The 20,665-nt window shown below is 41.4% G+C and overlaps 1 protein-coding gene across 3 annotated transcripts in view; it reads right to left on the reverse strand.

Moving 5' to 3' along the window:
- LOC128639791 (protein transport protein Sec31B) overlaps window positions 1–20,351 on the reverse strand; it is a 146,507-nt gene extending 126,156 nt beyond the window's left edge. For 2 of the 3 annotated variants that reach the window (XM_053691947.1, XM_053691945.1), the window contains exons 1-3: window positions 20,243–20,351; window positions 7,611–7,692; window positions 4,769–4,892 (exon numbers count right to left, since the gene is read on the reverse strand). In XM_053691947.1, coding sequence (XP_053547922.1) covers window positions 4,769–4,892; window positions 7,611–7,689 — 203 coding nt within the window. In that variant the 5' untranslated portion in view covers window positions 7,690–7,692; window positions 20,243–20,351. Of the gene's footprint in view, window positions 1–4,768; window positions 4,893–7,610; window positions 7,696–20,242 lie in introns of all 3 variants that reach the window. The other variant, XM_053691946.1, reaches the window with a different exon arrangement.
- Between the last annotated feature and the right edge of the window lie 314 nt (window positions 20,352–20,665).

The raw sequence follows: 20,665 nt of genomic DNA on the forward strand, positions 1-20,665 counted from the left end.
ACTCAGGTTATGACATCACTAAGGAATCTGCACTCTCAGGTTATTACATCACTAAGAAATCTGCACTCTCAAGTTATGACATCACTAAGGAATCTGCACTCAGGTTATGACATCACTAAGGAATCTGCACTCAGGTTATGACATCACTAAGGAATCTGCACTCAGGTTATGACATCACTAAGGAATCTGCACTCTCAGGTTATTACATCACTAAGAAATCTGCACTCTCAAGTTATGACATCACTAAGGAATCTGCACTCAGGTTATGACATCACTAAGGAATCTGCACTCTCAGGTTATGACATCACTAAGGAATCTGCACTCTCAGGTTATGACATCACTAAGGAATCTGCACTCTCAGGTTATGACATCACTAAGGAATCTGCACTCTCAGGTTATGACATCACTAAGGAATCTGCACTCTCAGGTTATGACATCACTAAGGAATCTGCACTCTCAGGTTATGACATCACTAAGGAATCTGCACTCTCAGGTTATGACATCACTAAGGAATCTGCACTCTCAGGTTATGACATCACTAAGGAATCTGCACTCTCAGGTTATGACATCACTAAGGAATCTGCACTCAGTTTATGACATCACTAAGGAATCTGCCACCAGTCCTGCACTCTAATAAGCATAAAACAGCACTGACATGATGTGTTTATGAGATGCGCTGCACTCTCAGGTTATGACATCACTAAGGATTCTGCACTCTCAGGTTATGACATCACTAAGGATTCTGCACTCTCAGGTTATGACATCACTAAGGAATCTGCACTCTCAGGTTATGACATCACTAAGAAATCTGCACTCTCAAGTTATGACATCACTAAGGAATCTGCACTCAGGTTATGACATCACTAAGGAATCTGCACTCTCAGGTTATGACATCACTAAGGAATCTGCACTCTCAGGTTATGACATCACTAAGGAATCTGCACTCAGTTTATGACATCACTAAGGAATCTGCCACCAGTCCTGCACTCTAATAAGCATAAAACAGCACTGACATGATGTGTTTATGAGATGCGCTGCACTCTCAGGTTATGACATCACTAAGGATTCTGCACTCTCAGGTTATGACATCACTAAGGATTCTGCACTCTCAGGTTATGACATCACTAAGGAATCTGCACTCTCAGGTTATGACATCACTAAGGAATCTGCACTCTCAGGTTATGACATCACTAAGGAATCTGCACTCTCAGGTTATGACATCACTATGGAATCTGCACTCTCAGGTTATTACATCAATAAGAAATCTGCACTCTCAGGTTATGACATCACTATGGAATCTGCACTCTCAGGTTATGACATCACTAAGGATTCTGCACTCTCAGGTTATGACATCACTAAGGATTCTGCAGTCTCAGGTTATGACTTCACTAAGGAATCTGCACTCTCAGGTTATTACATCACTAAGGAATCTGCACTCTCAGGTTATTACATCACTAAGAAATCTGCACTCTCAAGTTATGACATCACTAAGGAATCTGCACTCAGGTTATGACATCACTAAGGAATCTGCACTCTCAGGTTATGACATCACTAAGGAATCTGCACTCTCAGGTTATGACATCACTAAGGAATCTGCACTCAGTTTATGACATCACTAAGGAATCTGCCACCAGTCCTGCACTCTAATAAGCATAAAACAGCACTGACATGATGTGTTTATGAGATGCGCTGCACTCTCAGGTTATGACATCACTAAGGATTCTGCACTCTCAGGTTATGACATCACTAAGGATTCTGCACTCTCAGATTATGACATCACTAAGGAATCTGCACTCTCAGGTTATGACATCACTAAGGAATCTGCACTCTCAGGTTATGACATCACTAAGGAATCTGCACTCTCAGATTATGACATCACTAAGGAATCTGCACTCTCAGATTATGACATCACTAAGGAATCTGCACTCTCAGGTTATTACATCACTAAGAAATCTGCACTCTCAGGTTATTACATCACTAAGAAATCTGCACTCTCAGGTTATTACATCACTAAGAAATCTGCCACCAGTCCTGCACTCTAATAAGCATAAAACAGCACTGACATGATGTGTTTATGAGATGCGCTGCACTCTCAGGTTATGACATCACTAAGGAATCTGCACTCTCAGGTTACGACATCACTAAGGAATCTGCACTCTCAGGTTATTACATCACTAAGGAATCTGCCACCAGTCCTGCACTCTAATAAGCATAAAACAGCACTGACATGATGTGTTTATGAGATGCGCTGCACTCTCAGGTTATGACATCACTATGGAATCTGCACTCTCAGGCTATGACATCACTAAGGAATCTGCACTCTCAGGCTATGACATCACTAAGGAATCTGCACTCAGTTTATGACATCACTAAGGAATCTGCACTCTCAGGTTATGACATCACTAAGGAATCTGCACTCTCAGGTTATGACATCACTAAGGAATCTGCACTCAGGTTATGACATCACTAAGGAATCTGCACTCTCAGGTTATGGCATCACTAAGGAATCTGCATTCTCAGGTTATGACATCACTAAGGAATCTGCACTCAGTTTATGACATCACTAAGGAATTTGCACTCTCAGGTTATGACATCACTAAGGAATCTGCCACCAGTCCTGCACTCTAATAAGCATAAAACAGCACTGACATGATGTGTTTATGAGATGCGCTGCACTCTCAGGTTATGACATCACTAAGGAATCTGCACTCAGGTTATGACATCACTAAGGAATCTGCACTCTCAGGTTATTACATCACTAAGAAATCTGCACTCTCAGGTTATGACATCACTAAGGAATCTGCACTCTCAGGTTATGGCATCACTAAGGAATCTGCACTCAGGTTATGACATCACTAAGGAATCTGCACTCTCAGGTTATGACATCACTAAGGAATCTGCACTCTCAGGTTATGACATCACTAAGGAATCTGCACTCTCAGGTTATGACATCACTAAGGAATCTGCACTCTCAGGTTATGACATCACTAAGGAATCTGCACTCTCAGGTTATGACATCACTAAGGAATCTGCACTCTCAGGTTATGGCATCACTAAGGAATCTGCATTCTCAGGTTATGACATCACTAAGGAATCTGCACTCAGTTTATGACATCACTAAGGAATTTGCACTCTCAGGTTATGACATCACTAAGGAATCTGCCACCAGTCCTGCACTCTAATAAGCATAAAACAGCACTGACATGATGTGTTTATGAGATGCGCTGCACTCTCAGGTTATGACATCACTAAGGAATCTGCACTCTCAGGTTACGACATCACTAAGGAATCTGCACTCTCAGGTTATGACATCACTAAGGAATCTGCACTCTCAGGTTATTACATCACTAAGGAATCTGCCACCAGTCCTGCACTCTAATAAGCATAAAACAGCACTGACATGATGTGTTTATGAGATGCGCTGCACTCTCAGGTTATGACATCACTATGGAATCTGCACTCTCAGGCTATGACATCACTAAGGAATCTGCACTCTCAGGCTATGACATCACTAAGGAATCTGCACTCTCAGGCTATGACATCACTAAGGAATCTGCACTCTCAGGCTATGACATCACTAAGGAATCTGCACTCTCAGGTTATGACATCACTAAGGAATCTGCACTCTCAGGTTATGACATCACTAAGGAATCTGCACTCTCAGGTTATGGCATCACTAAGGAATCTGCATTCTCAGGTTATGACATCACTAAGGAATCTGCACTCAGTTTATGACATCACTAAGGAATTTGCACTCTCAGGTTATGACATCACTAAGGAATCTGCCACCAGTCCTGCACTCTAATAAGCATAAAACAGCACTGACATGATGTGTTTATGAGATGCGCTGCACTCTCAGGTTATGACATCACTAAGGAATCTGCACTCTCAGGTTATGACATCACTAAGGAATCTGCACTCTCAGGTTATTACATCACTAAGAAATCTGCACTCTCAGGTTATGACATCACTAAGGAATCTGCACTCAGGTTATGACATCACTAAGGAATCTGCACTCTCAGGTTATGACATCACTAAGGAATCTGCACTCTCAGGTTATGACATCACTAAGGAATCTGCACTCTCAGGTTATGACATCACTAAGGAATCTGCACTCTCAGGTTATGGCATCACTAAGGAATCTGCATTCTCAGGTTATGACATCACTAAGGAATCTGCATTCTCAGGTTATGACATCACTAAGGAATTTGCACTCTCAGGTTATGACATCACTAAGGAATCTGCCACCAGTCCTGCACTCTAATAAGCATAAAACAGCACTGACATGATGTGTTTATGAGATGCGCTGCACTCTCAGGTTATGACATCACTAAGGAATCTGCACTCTCAGGTTACGACATCACTAAGGAATCTGCACTCTCAGGTTATGACATCACTAAGGAATCTGCCACCAGTCCTGCACTCTAATAAGCATAAAACAGCACTGACATGATGTGTTTATGAGATGCGCTGCACTCTCAGGTTATGACATCACTAAGGAATCTGCACTCAGGTTATGACATCACTAAGGAATCTGCACTCTCAGGTTATTACATCACTAAGAAATCTGCACTCTCAGGTTATGACATCACTAAGGAATCTGCACTCAGGTTATGGCATCACTAAGGAATCTGCACTCTCAGGTTATTACATCACTAAGAAATCTGCACTCTCAGGTTATGACATCACTAAGGAATCTGCACTCAGGTTATGGCATCACTAAGGAATATTGTCCTCTGTAAATAAACAATGAAATTAAAGGTCCTACCTGTTAGATACAGGGTACAACCCCCTCCTTTTCATGTCAGGATAAGGGTCCCCAAAATCCACCTCAAATATTTCAAGCGCTGCATTGGTGTTAAAAGAAGCATCTAGCTGCTGTGCAGAGGTTCCTAGAAATAAAACAGGACAACTAAAGATTCAACAGAAAAACACAGTTTGGAGATAATTTATTCTTTAAATGAATATAAACCGCCAACATGACTGAGGAGTTAAATCTGCTGCTGCAAAATAAGTAAATGAGACGCAGCAGTGCATTTAGCTGTTGTGCTACCATAGGCATAGCAAAATCTGTTTTTATTTTGTTTTTTCTTAAAGGGACATAAAACCCAAAGTTTTTCGTTCATAATTCAGATAGAGCAGCAAATTTAAACAACTTTCTAATTTACTTCTATTATCAAATTGTCTTTGTTCTCTTGGTATCTTGTTGAAAAGCAGGGACATAAGCTCTGGAGTGTGCACGTGTCTGGAGCACTATATGCTGCAGTTTTGCAAGAGCACTAGAGGGCAGCACTATTTCCTGCCATGTAGTGCTCCAGGCAACTACCTAGGTATCTCTACAGCAGAGAATAAAATGACAGCAAAGAAAATGTAATAAAAAAGTAAATGGGAAGCTTTTCTAAAACTGTCTGAATCGCAAAAGAAAATACTTGAGATTCCGTAAAAAGAATAGAACAAGGAGAGCCTAGAGTATTAATAGTAAACATTTATTCTAAAATATGAAACTAATGAAATGATATAATATTACAATACAACATGGATCCATGTGGCACAGTGAGCACAAATAAAAACAATAACAATGATTGCTGAACGGATAGATGAACCACGTTATTGTCTATTAGTCCCGGAAGTGATGATCCTTGAAAGATCATTAATTGGCGATATGCAAAACAAAAATTAAAAATATGTTAGAAAATTCGTGAAAAAATGAATGAAAAAATAAGTGGAAAATTGTAAATAAAAAATGAAGAATACAAAAAAAAAATGTGAAAAAATGTGTGGAATAAGTGAGATTTGTAGAATTCCACTATCCAAAAAAATGTGTGTGTTCAACGTTCCATTGGAAGGGATAGGTGAAGGGTAAGGTTAATCCTATTTTGGAAAACTCTGGAGTTATCCAAAACTGTCCTCCTGTGTGCCGTGACCTAAAAAGCAAAAAGTACAATGGTGCAATAATGCTAAAAGCAAGTGGAGTGTAGAGAAATAGGCTTACTATATACTGTCAATGCGTTTCGGCCTTATAGGCCTTTATCAAGACTTGATAAAGGCCTATGATAAGGCCGAAATGCATTGACAGTATATAGTAAGCCCATTTCTCTACACTCCAAATCTTACTTATTCCACACATTTTTCCCCATATTTTTTGTATTCTTCATTTTTTATTTACAATTCTTCACTTATTTTTTCATTCATTTTTTCACCCATTTTCTAAAATATTTTTAAATATCTTTTGAATTTTTGCATATCACCAATTAAGGATTTTTCAAGGATCATCACTACCCCTTACTGGACTAATAAACTAATACCATTAACGTGGTTCATCTAGACATTCAGGAATCATTTCAACTTTTATTGTTTTTATTTGAGCTCACTGCGTCACATGGATCCATGTTGTATTGTAATATTTTAATTATATAATTTCATTAGTTTCATATTTTAGAATAAATGTTTACTATTAACACACATCCTTTACCTTAGCCTTATTTTAGGCGCTCCTTGTTATATTCTTTTTACAGATTCCTTCTGGGGTAGTTAGGTACCCTTTCTAGGAGCTATAGGTATATAACACTTAGCACTGGGGTTAAACCGTTTATTCAATACTTGAGATTCATATCCCTTTAATATAAATCATAATATTTTGCTACGGGATGTTTTGGGGTCTCTTATCCCTTACCCCCATCACATAATGGTTCACCAAGGGGTAGAACTGACCACAAACTGATTAAACGACTCAATCTTTACCTTCCCATTGGTATTTACAGTTATTTGTTCTCTCAAATCAGACACCTGTAGGTCACAGCTCAGCACACAGTGACCAGGTTTTCCATATTTCCTCCCAGCTCCCCACTACTTTACTGTGTTAGTTATCTGACTATAACAATACAGGACATTGTCACTGAAATGATACAATCTTCTTTTACAGCATAAAAATACTGTGGCTAACAAAACACTGGCTTTTCTATGGGTTGGTCTAGTTAGACCACATTTAGGTATGTGTTAAAGAGACAGTCCACTTGTAAATTGTTATAGTTTAAAAAGGTAGATAATCCCTTTATTACCCTCTCCCCAGTTTTGTATAACCAACACTGTTATAGAAATACACTTTTTACCTCTGTGATTACCTTGTATCTAAGCCTCTGCAGACTGCCCCCTTATCTTAGTGCTATTTATAAACGTGCAATTTAGCCAGTTAGTGCTGGTTCCTGCATAACTCCATGGGAGTGAGCACAATCTTATCTATATGGCACGCATGAACTAGCACTGTCTGGCTGTAAAAAGCTAATAAAAAGATAAGAGGAGGCCTGCAGGGGTTTAGAAACAGGCAGAGATATAGAGGTTATAAAGTATATTAATATAACAATGCTGGTTATGCAAAGCTGGGGAATGGGAAGTAAAGGTGTTATCTATCTTTTTAAACAATAACAGAAACAAGTAAACTGTCCCTTTAATGGCTACTCACCTACCATAACACATGCTGTGTGTAATTATACAGTGCTACCATTAACATTTTAACAGGATCAGTGTTTTTCAAAAAGTAATTATGCAGCATTTTTTAAAGGCATCTGGCACAGGCTGAAAAACCTGAATATGCTGAGACAGGACGGAGGTACCTGTAGCTAAGTAAATTGGGTGTTGGTTGGCCGGGCTCCAGGCTAGAACTGCCGATCGCTCAATTTCTTTCAGCTTCATTTTCTGCTGTTTAAAAATAGATACAATGAGTAGTAATATCTGGCAAGGACTTTACTAAAATAAAACAGAACATTTTCATGAATGGAGAAAATAAAGTGTTCATTACTATCAATAATAATGTATTGCAAAAGTCATGTTTTATAAGCATTTCAATCTGTTTTGTTACTAGGTACAGTCCTTGAGTGTTGATCTTATGTCCTTTGCTGTTGTTACTAGGGACAGTCCTTGAGTGTTGATCCTATGTCCTTTGCTGTTGTTACTAAGGACAGTCCTTGAGTGTTGATCCTATGTCCTTTGCTGTTGTTACTAGGGACAGTCCTTGAGTGTTGATCTTATGTCCTTTGCTGTTGTTACTAGGGACAGTCCTTGAGTGTTGATCCTATGTCCTTTGCTGTTGTTACTAGGGACAGTCCTTGAGTGTTGATCCTATGTCCTTTGCTGTTGTTACTAGGGACAGTCCTTGAGTGTTGATCTTATGTCCTTTGCTGTTGTTACTAGGGACAGTCCTTGAGTGTTGATCCTATGTCCTTTGCTGTTGTTACTAGGGACAGTCCTTGAGTGTTGATCCTATGTCCTTTGCTGTTGTTACTAGGGACAGTCCTTGAGTGTTGATCTTATGTCCTTTGCTGTTGTTACTAGGGACAGTCCTTGAGTGTTGATCTTATGTCCTTTGCTGTTGTTACTAGGGACAGTCCTTGAGTGTTGATCTTATGTCCTTTGCTGTTGTTACTAGGGACAGTCCTTGAGTGTTGATCTTATGTCCTTTGCTGTTGTTACTAGGGACAGTCCTTGAGTGTTGATCTTATGTCCTTTGCTGTGGTCAGTGAAAACCAAATGCTGTTTTCCTACACAGATTTTTTCACTAATTTGCTGCGGAGCACACTGCAGCGCAAAATAAACTACAGAAATTGTGTCTTGTTATATTGAAACATTAATGAGTTAATAAATAAAAAAAATCTAATCAAAAAAAAATTAATGATTGCTTTTGGTAAACACACTTATTCCAACACGTGCCTGATATAACCTTGTCACTGCAGACCCTCCATACAGAAAACACTGCACGTGCCTATAGATAGTACACCTTCCAATGCTTGCACTTGGCTTGATACTTGAAAAAGATATTTTGACACAGGTTGTGTAAGCTGTGACTGCTGTTATGTCAACACAATAAAATGTCATTTTTAACGACTAACAATCGTTTACTAGTTTCCATGTGGATGAACACGCCCCTTTAAAATAGCAAGATATTTAAAGGGCCACTGTAAGTAAATATTTTCTATGCCTGTAACTAACTAACTACCCCAAATACGCTTTTTATCAATAGCATTTCATTAACATATCTCTACTGTATATCAGAAATCTTGTCTGCAAATTTAATTGTTTTCCAAACCCACTCCGTGGGTATCCTTTGCTCTGTACCAATCCGTTTACAGTACCTAGGTTTCAAAATGGCGCTTTAAACACAAAGTTATTGGTTTAAGTATTTTGAACACTCAGTGCTGAAAATAGTGGGCAGGATAACGTGACATCATCGGTGAATAAAAGATATAACTTTTAGAACGTTATGAAACTTCGTTTTGGAGAAAATATAAGTCAGTAGGTTTTAATTAATGTTTATTAACTTTAATATGTTAGTTGTTTAGCTTAAAAATTATAACAGAAAGTAATCCTTTAAGACACCACAATGTGCATTTGTTAGGCACTAATTCTATCCGCCCCCCCCCCCTGTCTAAATGTGTTTCCTGTCAAAAGAACTAACAGAAATCATACAACGGACAGGTGGCATTTAGCTAAAGGGAACTGACAGGCTGAGAGGTCCTGTAAAACTGTACATATGGGCCTTTTCTTCCCTATCAGACATCCTATGTGCGTAGTATATCTGCACCCAAAAATATTATATAACTAAATTGTTACAGAGCAGCTCAGAGACAAACACAAGGGTTCTCTGCTTTGCTGTGGCCAATTAGCAATAGATATAAAAGAACTCCTGCACAGATGGGGGGAGAATCACTGTGCTTTATGGACTGGTGTACATTGACGTGACCGCTCTAGAAACTCACATGTGTGTTAGACACAGATTAACTCCTTCGCAGTATCGCCCAATAAAAACACACAATCCAGCACTGAAATATAATGCTTATCTAAAAAAGGGTCTAACAGCCACCCCACAAGGAACGGATCAGCCTACTAAACCTCATCAGCAGGGGACAGCGAGAAAGGGGTGCTCATCTATATTCATAAAAACTCCTGAGCAAAAACAGTCACCTATACCCCAGGCCTCCTCATTCTGCAAAGATTCAAACATCCTCCCTGAATGTGCCTCACCTTGAGAGACTAAAACTATACTGTAAGCTTGCCAGGGCCACACATGTCTGGAATGTAAACAAGAGAGAGCTTTTTATGCATTCACTGGGAGTTTGCTGCAATAACACCACAGTTATTTTACAGGACAAGAAGGGCCTTTACGTACAAAAGTGACACAAAGACAAGTAGTGTAGGCTTGATGCAGCCTGGAAAACACAGGAAGGGATCTAATCTCCCTGTATAGCCAACACATTAATAATCTGCAGCTTATTATGGGCAGATACAGACAAGCAAACCTGACTCATCGCAGGTGGAGGAAACGTATTGTCTTTGATAAATTAGAGTATTCTTACAAAAGGGCAGGGCAAAACCTGAGAGTTAAAAAGGGACATGAAAGCCACATTTCTTCTTTCATTTGTCAGATAGAGAACACAATCTTAAAAAAAGTTTACAATTTACTTATATGATCAAATTTGCTTTTTTCCCCATGTTATTCTTTGTTGAAGAGCTATCTGGATAGGTAGCGACAGGAAATAGTGGTGCTATCTAGTGTTAATGTATGTATAACATTGTTGCAAAACTGCTGCCATATAGTGGTGCAGACACGTGCATGCGCCTGAATTTACCTTCCTGATTTTCAACAAAGGATAACAATAAAACAAGGAAAATTAGATAATAGAAGTAAATTTGAAAGTTGATTAAAATGTCATGTTCTATCTGAATCAGGAAAGAAAAAAAAAATGGGGTTTATGTCCCTTTAACCCCATCGCTAACGAGGACGTCTCAGGCACGTCCTTCAAAAATATACCCTTCATGACCAAGGACGTGCCTGGCACGTCCTCTGGGGTTTGAAGCTCTGGAAGCGATCGTGATCGCTTCCAGGGTATTGCAGTGATGCCTTGATATTGAGGCATCACTGCAATACCCTTTTTAAGCACACCGATACAGAGAGGGCCACACTCTGGCCCTCTCTGCATCAACCAGCGATGGTGCCATTCGTTGGTGGGTGGGAGCCGGAGCAGGCCCATCGCTAGAGGAACTTCTTGTTCCTGTCCCTGCAGTGCACGCAAGTAATCGAGAGCATGTGGGGGGTGGCCAGGTGCGCGCACACTACAGTAAGTTGATTGAGGGAGAGGGAGGGGGAAGGAGAGGGAAATTAATGTTTGTAAAGGGATCGGGGAGAGGCAGCTACACTACATACAATTGGGATTTGATGTTTTTTTTTAATAAAGAAGCCATTGTTACTGGGTACTGGCAGACAGCTGCTAGTACCCAAGATGGTGGAAAACAGGTAGAGGGGGGAGGGTTAGAGAGCTGTATGGGGGGGGGATCCATCACTGCAAAATAAACAAAAAAAAATTTAAAAAATAAATTAAAAAAAAAATACTTTTATTTTAGTACTGGCAGACTTTCTGCCAGTACTTAAAGGGACAGTATACACTCATTTTCATATAACTGCATGTAATAGACACTACTATAAAGAATAAGATGCACAGATACTGATATAAAAATACAGTATAAAACAGTTTAAATACTTACTGCAAGTGGGAAATAAGACACTCCCCCCCACCCCCTTCTTTTGCATATGAAAAGACCCTTTACACAAACAGGAGCAAGCTGGAGTAGGTAGCTGACGGTATTCTCATAAAACTTGGGGGCTTGGTTAGGAGTCTGAAAATCAGAGCAAAGTTATTTAAAAATAAGCAAAACTATAAAATTTTAAAAAATAAAAAAAAAACTTTATGGGCTATATAAATAGATAATCTACAAAACATTTATGCAAAGAAAAAATGATTGTATAATGTACCTTTAAGAAGGCAGTGACAATGGGGAGGGAAGAGAGGGATCAGGGGGTGTGATGTGTCAGATGGGAGGCCGATCTCTACACTAAAATTAACCCTACAAGCTCACTTCAAGCTACCTAATTAACCCCTTCACTGCTGGGCATAATACAAGTGTTGTGCGTAGCGGCATTTAGCAGCCTTCTAATTACCAAAAAGCAATGCCAAAGCCATATATATCTGCTATTTCTGAACAAAGGGGATCCCAGAGAAGCATTTACAACCATTTGTGCCATGATTGCACTAACTGTTTGTAAATAATTTCAGTGAGAAACCTAAAATTGTGAAAAAGTTACAGATTTTTTTTTTTTATTTGATCATGTTTGGCGGTGAAATGGTGGCAGGAAATATACCAAAATGGGCCTAGATCAATACTTTGGGTTGTCTACTACACTACAGCTAAAATTAACCCTACAAGCTCACTACAAGCTACCTAATAAACCCCTTCACTGCTGGGCAGCAGCATTTAGCGGCTTTGAATTACCGAAAAGCAATGCCAAAGCCATATATGTCTGCTATATGTGAACAAATGGGATCCCAGAGAAGCCTTTACAACCAATTATGCCATAATTGCACAAGATGTTTGTAAATAATTTCAATGAGAAACCTAAAATTGTGAAAAAGTTACCGATTTTTTTTTTTATTTGATTGCGTTTTGCAGTAAAATGGTGGCATGAAATATACCAAAATGGGCCTAGATCAATACTTTGGGTTGTCTACTAAAAAAATATATGCATGTAAAGGGTTATTCAGGGATTCCTGACAGATATCAGTGTTAAAACGTAACATGCAAATTTTGAAAAAAAAAAATGGTTTGGAAATAGCAAAGTGCTATTTGTACTTATTGCCCTATAACTTGCAAAAAAGCAAAGAACATGTAAACATTGGGTATTTCTAAACTCAGGACAAAATTTAGAAACTATTTATCATGGGTGTTTTTTGGTTGTTGTAGATGTGTAATAGATTTTGGGGGTCAAAGTTAGAAAAAGTGTGTTTTTTTTCAATGATGTTTATATTTTTTTATAGTAAAGTATAAGATATGATGAAAATTATGGTATCTTTAGAAAGTACATTTAATGGTGAGAAAAACGGTATATAATATGTGTGGGTACAGTAAATTAGTAAGAGGAAAATTACAGCTAAACACAAACACTGCAGAAATGTTAAAATAGTCCTGGTCCCAAACGATCAGAAAATGGAAAAGTGGTCTGGTCACGAAGGGATAAAAAAGAATGTTAATTTTGATGCTAAAGTGCCCGGTTTTTAAAAATTTGATTAAAAACAGGGGCACTTTAATTAATCAAAATTTACATTTCACTCGTGTTGTGAAAAAAAAACAACTTACCTTTTAAACTTGACAGCTGATCCAGCTTCCTCCGCCCGTCGCAAAGCCTCTTCCTGGGTCTAAAATGAGGAATCCGGCTTCCTCCAATCACAGTGTTGAATCAGACACTGATTCCCCCGGGGGGAAGCCGTGATTGGAGGATAAACTATCCATCATTTTTGACGTCAGAAATGGCTTGCAACGACCGCAGGAAGCTGGAGCTGCTGTCAAGTTTAAAAAGTAAGGTTTTTTTCACAACGGGAGTGAAATGTAAATTTTGATGAATTAAAGTGCCCCTGTTTTTAATCGAATTTTTAAAAACCGGGCACTTTAGCATCAAAATTTACATTCATTTTAAGTTTACATGGCTCCTAAAAGTTTACTTTTTGGTCCTTTTTTATTATTCTACATATATCTATTTATAAATTCCATCAGTGGCTCCTGGAAAATGTGCAACTGACTCCTGTATTGCATATAAATGTGTCAATCCCATCTCAAAATGTGAATGTTTTTCAAACTCAGATACGGAAAATTATCACACAAATTCAAACATCATGATTTTTTTTACTATTTTTATACACACATGTACACTACAGTCTGGAGCCCCAAGGCAGAACATGCTGTGATCTGAGATGTCATCGCAGAAAATGCAGCAAGTCTGCTGAAGCAACAGGACACATGCAGGAACTGTTAGCACTTTTGCTTTGCAGAGCAGCTCTACATCAGGCTGTTCTCTTCAAACAGCGCTGTGCTCTGGCTGCACTGTGTGAGTTTTCCTTAACACAGTGCAGAGTGAATAATAATGCACTGTTTGAAGAGAACAGTCAAATGCAGAGCAGTGCTACAAATCAGAACCGGATTTATTAATGACTGGCTCTCACAGGTTTTTTTCAACCTACCCCGATCTGTAAATTTGCGATTCATGAATGTCAGATGTTCCTATGAGCAATGCACCTGTTTTATTACTACCTTATTGTTACCTTATAATTATGTGGTGTTAGACCAAAAGCAAAACAATTATTCAACAGACATTTTAAAAACTTATTTTTTTTTCTCTGTGGCTAATTTACAATGCAAATTTCAACTGCTGAAATATATTATAAAAAAAAAAAAAGCTTTATTATCCAGTTAATTAACACACTCCAGTTCAGCTGGTGCTTTAGTGTAACTGCCTAATTCTATATTCAATTTGAAAATGACCTGCAGAAATGTTTTCATTACAACAACAAAAAAAACTTTGCAGAAAGTGAAAAAATAAAAATCTGCTTCTTGGGGCTGGAATTGGACTAACAAGTCTCTAGTCTGTTCCTGGATTTGATACGTGTGTTAACCCCTATAAATATTTTTTTTATTTATAAATAATAAAAAAAGAGCATTTCCACAAGTGTGAGTTTTATGTAAATAAATGGACGTTAAAGGGACACGAAACCCACAATCTTTTTTCATGATTTAGATAAAGCATACAAATGTAAACGTTTTTCTGATTTACTTTACTTTTTGCTTTATTCACTTGGGATCCTTTCTTGATCTACTTAGAACTACTGAAATAATCTGTAATAAGTCAAACACAAGAGGAATATATGTGCATACTCCAATCAGCAGCTAGTTCCCAGCTCATTAGCCTAGCAAGATATGCTTTTTTTTAAAAAAAAAGGATACCAAGGGAATGAAGCAAATTAGATAAAAGAAGTAAATAGGAAAGTTGTTTAAAATGTATTTTCTATCCAAATCATGAAAGAAAAATGTTGGGTTTCATTTAAAGGAAAATACTGAAGAAACAGATTCAGTGGCAATAAGAAGCAAAAATGCGTAGAGGGTGCACAATAACAAACCTGTAAAAGTTTACTTAACCAGTTACAACCTATTTGTTTGATAAAAAAAAAAAAATCTAAAAGTTGCAAATTATATTATTAAAAAAAATCTTACGATAAAATAAAAAAAATCATGATGTTTTTAAATGTCATTATAAATTAATACTTGCAAATGTGAAAAGGCATTCATGTGAAAACAGTCGACACAGAACACAAAATATGGTTATTAGTCAGTTGGAAGAAAGTTTTGATGCAGAACAATTTACTGGGACCTATTACAGAAATTAAATAATAAAACCGTAAGCTGATCAAAGTCCAGGGCTTAATAATATGTTTATTCAAAATCTTGAAGCCATAAATGTTTTATTTTCATGAGGTGTGTATGCAAAGTGCAGACTTTTTATATCAGAGATATTAACACATTTATATAAACCTTGGCATCCAGCCATCCTTTTTTTTTTTTTTTAAACATATGCTGAATACTGTAAAACGTTAATAACCAGAACTTAAATATTTAGGACCAGTGACTTCCTGACCCTGTGCATTAGATGACAAATCAAGTTTCTTGGAAACATAATTGAGGGCCAATTTAGTTTATTTAATGAGGTTGCCATGGTAACTGATCAGATCAAAGTATGTATGTACAGATGATGAAAAGTGATGATCTCAACAAAAGTGACTTTCCTTGAGTCACACATTATTAGACTGCCGAGCCAGAACAATAAGCCAACAGGAACATCATATGCCAATGAATTGAGTGATAGAGGATACAAAAAGTGTCAGTGTCTTAGTAAAACTGAAACATTAACCATCCTCTATGTTAGTCCTACTGATGTCACATCAGCCAAAGTCACAGTTCAAATGATCAAAAACAAAAGTTTACAGGGTTAGTGTTAATATATTGGCTGCAGGACAAGGCATAGTATTTTTCTCTGAAAGCCAAGGGCAAACATTTTTTGTTGCAGTGTCTGATGCTGCTTGTGATTTTGTAAAGCCGTAGATACACTACATTAATAGTAAAAAAAATTACGTTGTCCCTTTAAAAGGTCAGCTGGTTGCTAGACAGTTCCCAAGAGGACAGCTGTTGATTTCTAACACCTGTACTAATGCTAGGTGTTCTCACACAGTGCTCCTCACACCTGTGTACACACTCACTAATAGTTACATCACCGCTTTATTTTTTTAAATGTGTTCTTTTACATCAAATCTCTACACTGCATACTCAGATAAATTATAGCAGGATACGGTTTTATTTACTTTATTATTTATATTAAAGGGACATACAATGCAAAACAATTATTTCATGATTCAGATAGAGTATAACATAATTTTTTTTATCAAATGTACTTGATTCTCTTGCTGTCCTTTGTTGAAAAGTAGGTAGAAAGGTGTAGGAGCGTGCATGTGACTCATACAATATGTGGCAGCAGATTTATATCACTGTTGTCTGATGGTATGTGAACCCACAGACAGCTACACTATCTGGCTATAGAAAATTCCAGAGCGCTAATTACACTTGCAATACAGACATTATGGGCCTTCTGGTTCTTATCGGCTGCCAAAATCTGTCTTTCTTGTTTAATAGGGTTATAAAGTGACCTTGATATGGATGATGATATTTTGCAATACTGAGGAAATATGTATGCAAATGTCGCTTTATTCACATCATACTAATTACGGAGAGCAAAATATATATACAGGTTTATAAAAGCATTGTGATATAATCGCACTTTAGAGCTCACTGCAGTCACTTCACTTACAAATTTTAATAAGGCTACTCAGTAATATGCAGTGCTGCAGCCCAACTCTACACAGTGCCACAGCCCAACTATAGGCAGTGCCGCAGCCCAACTCTACGCAGTGCCGCAGCCCAACTCTACGCAGTGCCGCAGCCCAACTCTACGCAGTGCCGCAGCCCAACTCTACGCAGTGCCGCAGCCCAACTCTACGCAGTGCCGCAGCCCAACTCTACGCAGTGCCGCAGCCCAACTCTACGCAGTGCCGCAGCCCAACTCTACGCAGTGCCGCAGCCCAACTCTACGCAGTGCCGCAGCCCAACTCTACGCAGTGCTACAGCCCAACTCTACGCAGTGCTACAGCCCAACTCTACGCAGTGCTACAGCCCAACTCTACGCAGTGCTACAGCCCAACTCTAGGCAGTGCTACAGCCCAACTCTAGGCAGTGCTACAGCCCAACTCTACGCAGTGCTGCAGCCCAACTCTACGCAGTGCTGCAGCCCAACTCTACGCAGTGCTGCAGCCCAACTCTACGCAGTGCTGCAGCCCAACTATAGGTAGTGCTACAGCCCAACTCTACGCAGTGCTACAGCCCAACTATACGCAGTGCTACAGCCCAACTATACGCAGTGCTACAGCCCAACTATAGGCAGTGCTACAGCCCAACTATAGGCAGTGCTACAGCCCAACTATAGGCAGTGCTACAGCCCAACTATAGGCAGTGCTACAGCCCAACTATAGGCAGTGTTACAGCCCAACTATTTCAGTAAGTTTGATCCTTCAAGTTATGCAGTAAGCTAGGTGCCCACTAGCCTCACTCCCTGTCACTCACACTCAGTGTGTCCCCTGTCAGTGGATCCCCATCACTCCCTCACTCAGTGTGTCCCCTGTCAGTGGATCACTGCCACTCCCTCAATGTGCCCCCTGTCAGTTGGTCCCCATCATTCTCTCACTCAGTGTATCCCCTGTCAGTGGGTCCCTGTCACTCATATTCAGGGTGTCCCCTGTCAGTTGGTCCCTGACACTCCCTCACACTCAGTGTGACCCCTGTCAGTTGGTCCCTGTCACCCCCTCACACTCAGTGTGTACCCTGTCAGTTGGATCCTGTCACCCCCTCACACTCAGTGTGTCCCCTGTCAGTTGGTCCCTGTCACCCCCTCACACTCAGTGTGTCCCCTGTCAGTTGGTCCCTGTCACCCCCTCACACTCAGTGTGTCCCCTGTCAGTTGGTCCCTGTCACCCCCTCACACTCAGTGTGTCCCCTGTCAGTTGGTCCCTGTCACCCCCTCACACTCAGTGTGTCCCCTGTCAGTTGGTCCCTGTCACCCCCTCACACAGTGTATCCCCTGTCAATTGGTCCCTGTCACTCCCTCGCACTCAGTGTGACCCCTGTCAGTTGGTACCTGTTACTCCCTAACACTCAGTGTGTCCCCTGTCAGTCAGTCCCTGTCACCCCCTCACACTGTGTGTCCCCTGTCAGTCGGTCCCTGTCACTCCCTCACTCAGTGTGTCCCCTGTCAGTCGGTCCCTGTCACTCCCTCACTCAGTGTGTCCCCTGTCAGTTGGTCCCTGTCACTCCCTCACACTCAGTGTGTCCCCTGTCAGTTGGTCCCTGTCACCCCCTCACACTCAGTGTGTCCCCTGTCAGTTGGTCCCTGTCACTCCCTCACACTCAGTGTGTCCCCTGTCAGTTGGTCCCTGTCACTCCCTCACACTCAGTGTGTCCCCTGTCAGTTGGTCCCTGTCACTCCCTCACACTCAGTGTGTCCCCTGTCAGTTGGTCCCTGTCACCCCCTCACACTCAGTGTGTCCCCTGTCAGTTGGTCCCTGTCACCCCCTCACAGTGTGTCCCCTGTCAGTTGGTCCCTGTCACTCCCTCACACTCAGTGTGTCCCCTGTCAGTTGGTCCCTGTCACTCCCTCACACTCAGTGTGTCCCCTGTCAGTTGGTCCCTGTCACTCCCTCACTCAGTGTGTCCCCTGTCAGTTGGTCCCTGTCACCCCCTCACACTCAGTGTGTCCCCTGTAAGTTGGTCCCTGTCACTCACTCACACTCAGTGTGTCCCCTGTCAGTTGGTCCCTGTCACTCCCTCACACTCAGTGTGTCCCCTGTCAGTTGGTCCCTGTCACTCCCTCACACTCAGTGTGTCCCCTGTCAGTTGGTCCCTGTAACCCCCTCACACTCAGTGTGTCCCCTGTCAGTTGGTCCCTGTCACCCCCTCACACTCAGTGTGTCCCCTGTCAGTTGGTCCCTGTCACCCCCTCACACTCAGTGTGTCCCCTGTCAGTTGGTCCCTGTCACTCCCTCACACTCAGTGTGTCCCCTGTCAGTTGGTCCCCTGTCAGTTGGTCCCTGTCACCCCCTCACACTCAGTGTGTCCCATGTCAGTTGGTCCCTGTCACTCACTCACACTCAGTGTGTCCCCTGTCAGTTGGTCCCTGTCACTCCCTCACACTCAGTGTGTCCCCTGTCAGTTGGTCCCTGTCACCCCCTCACACTCAGTGTGTCCCCTGTCAGTTGGTCCCTGTCACTCACTCACACTCAGTGTGTCCCCTGTCAGTTGGTCCCTGTCACTCCCTCACACTCAGTGTGTCCCCTGTCAGTTGGTCCCTGTCACTCCCTCACACTCAGTGTGTCCCCTGTCAGTTGGTCCCTGTCACCCCCTCACACTCAGTGTGTCCCCTGTCAGTTGGTCCCTGTCACTCCCTCACACTCAGTGTGTCCCCTGTCAGTTGGTCCCTGTCACTCCCTCACACTCAGTGTGTCCCCTGTCAGTTGGTCCCTGTCACTCCCTCACACTCAGTGTGTCCCCTGTCAGTTGGTCCCCTGTCAGTTGGTCCCTGTCACCCCCTCACACTCAGTGTGTCCCATGTCAGTTGGTCCCTGTCACTCACTCACACTCAGTGTGTCCCCTGTCAGTTGGTCCCTGTCACTCCCTCACACTCAGTGTGTCCCCTGTCAGTTGGTCCCCTGTCAGTTGGTCCCTGTCACTCCCTCACACTCAGTGTGTCCCCTGTCAGTTGGTCCCCTGTCAGTTGGTCCCTGTCACTCACTCACACTCAGTGTGTCCCCTGTCAGTTGGTCCCTGTCACTCCCTCACACTCAGTGTGTCCCCTGTCAGTTGGTCCCCTGTCAGTTGGTCCCTGTCACCCCCTCACACTCAGTGTGTCCCATGTCAGTTGGTCCCTGTCACTCACTCACACTCAGTGTGTCCCCTGTCAGTTGGTCCCTGTCACTCCCTCACACTCAGTGTGTCCCCTGTCAGTTGGTCCCCTGTCAGTTGGTCCCTGTCACTCACTCACACTCAGTGTGTCCCCTGTCAGTTGGTCCCTGTCACTCCCTCACACTCAGTGTGTCCCCTGTCAGTTGGTCCCCTGTCAGTTGGTCCCTGTCACCCCCTCACACTCAGTGTGTCCCATGTCAGTTGGTCCCTGTCACTCACTCACACTCAGTGTGTCCCCTGTCAGTTGGTCCCTGTCACTCCCTCACTCAGTGTGCCATCTATCAGTGGGGCCCTCTCACTCTCTGTCACTCACGTTGTTGTCGGTTTCCGAGTGTCTCAGCTGCCAGTCTTGGGGGCGCGCACACTACGGCGTCCGTCACGGGACATACAAAAGCACTGCGCGTTCCAGATTTGACGCTTCTCCGTACCCGCGCAGAGAGCAACAAGAACAAGCTTCTGCCGACTAGCGGATTAATGTAAAACTGCATCAAACGCTGTATACAAATAAACAGGCCAATAACACGCATTATTAGTGACGTGATTTGTCAGGGTGTTGCCTAGCAACAAGGTTACCCAGTAAAGTGAAATAACGAGGATCTACCTAGCACCAGATTAGGACAAGGCCTAGAAGGCCCTTTACATTTAGCTGACAGGGGTCTTTAAAAATACTGGACATTTAAGTGTCCAGTATTTTTGTACAGATTTTACTGGACAGACTGCTAAAATACTGGACACC

Source organism: Bombina bombina, chromosome 9 (genome assembly GCF_027579735.1).
Source record: "Bombina bombina isolate aBomBom1 chromosome 9, aBomBom1.pri, whole genome shotgun sequence".
NCBI lineage: Eukaryota > Metazoa > Chordata > Amphibia > Anura > Bombinatoridae > Bombina > Bombina bombina.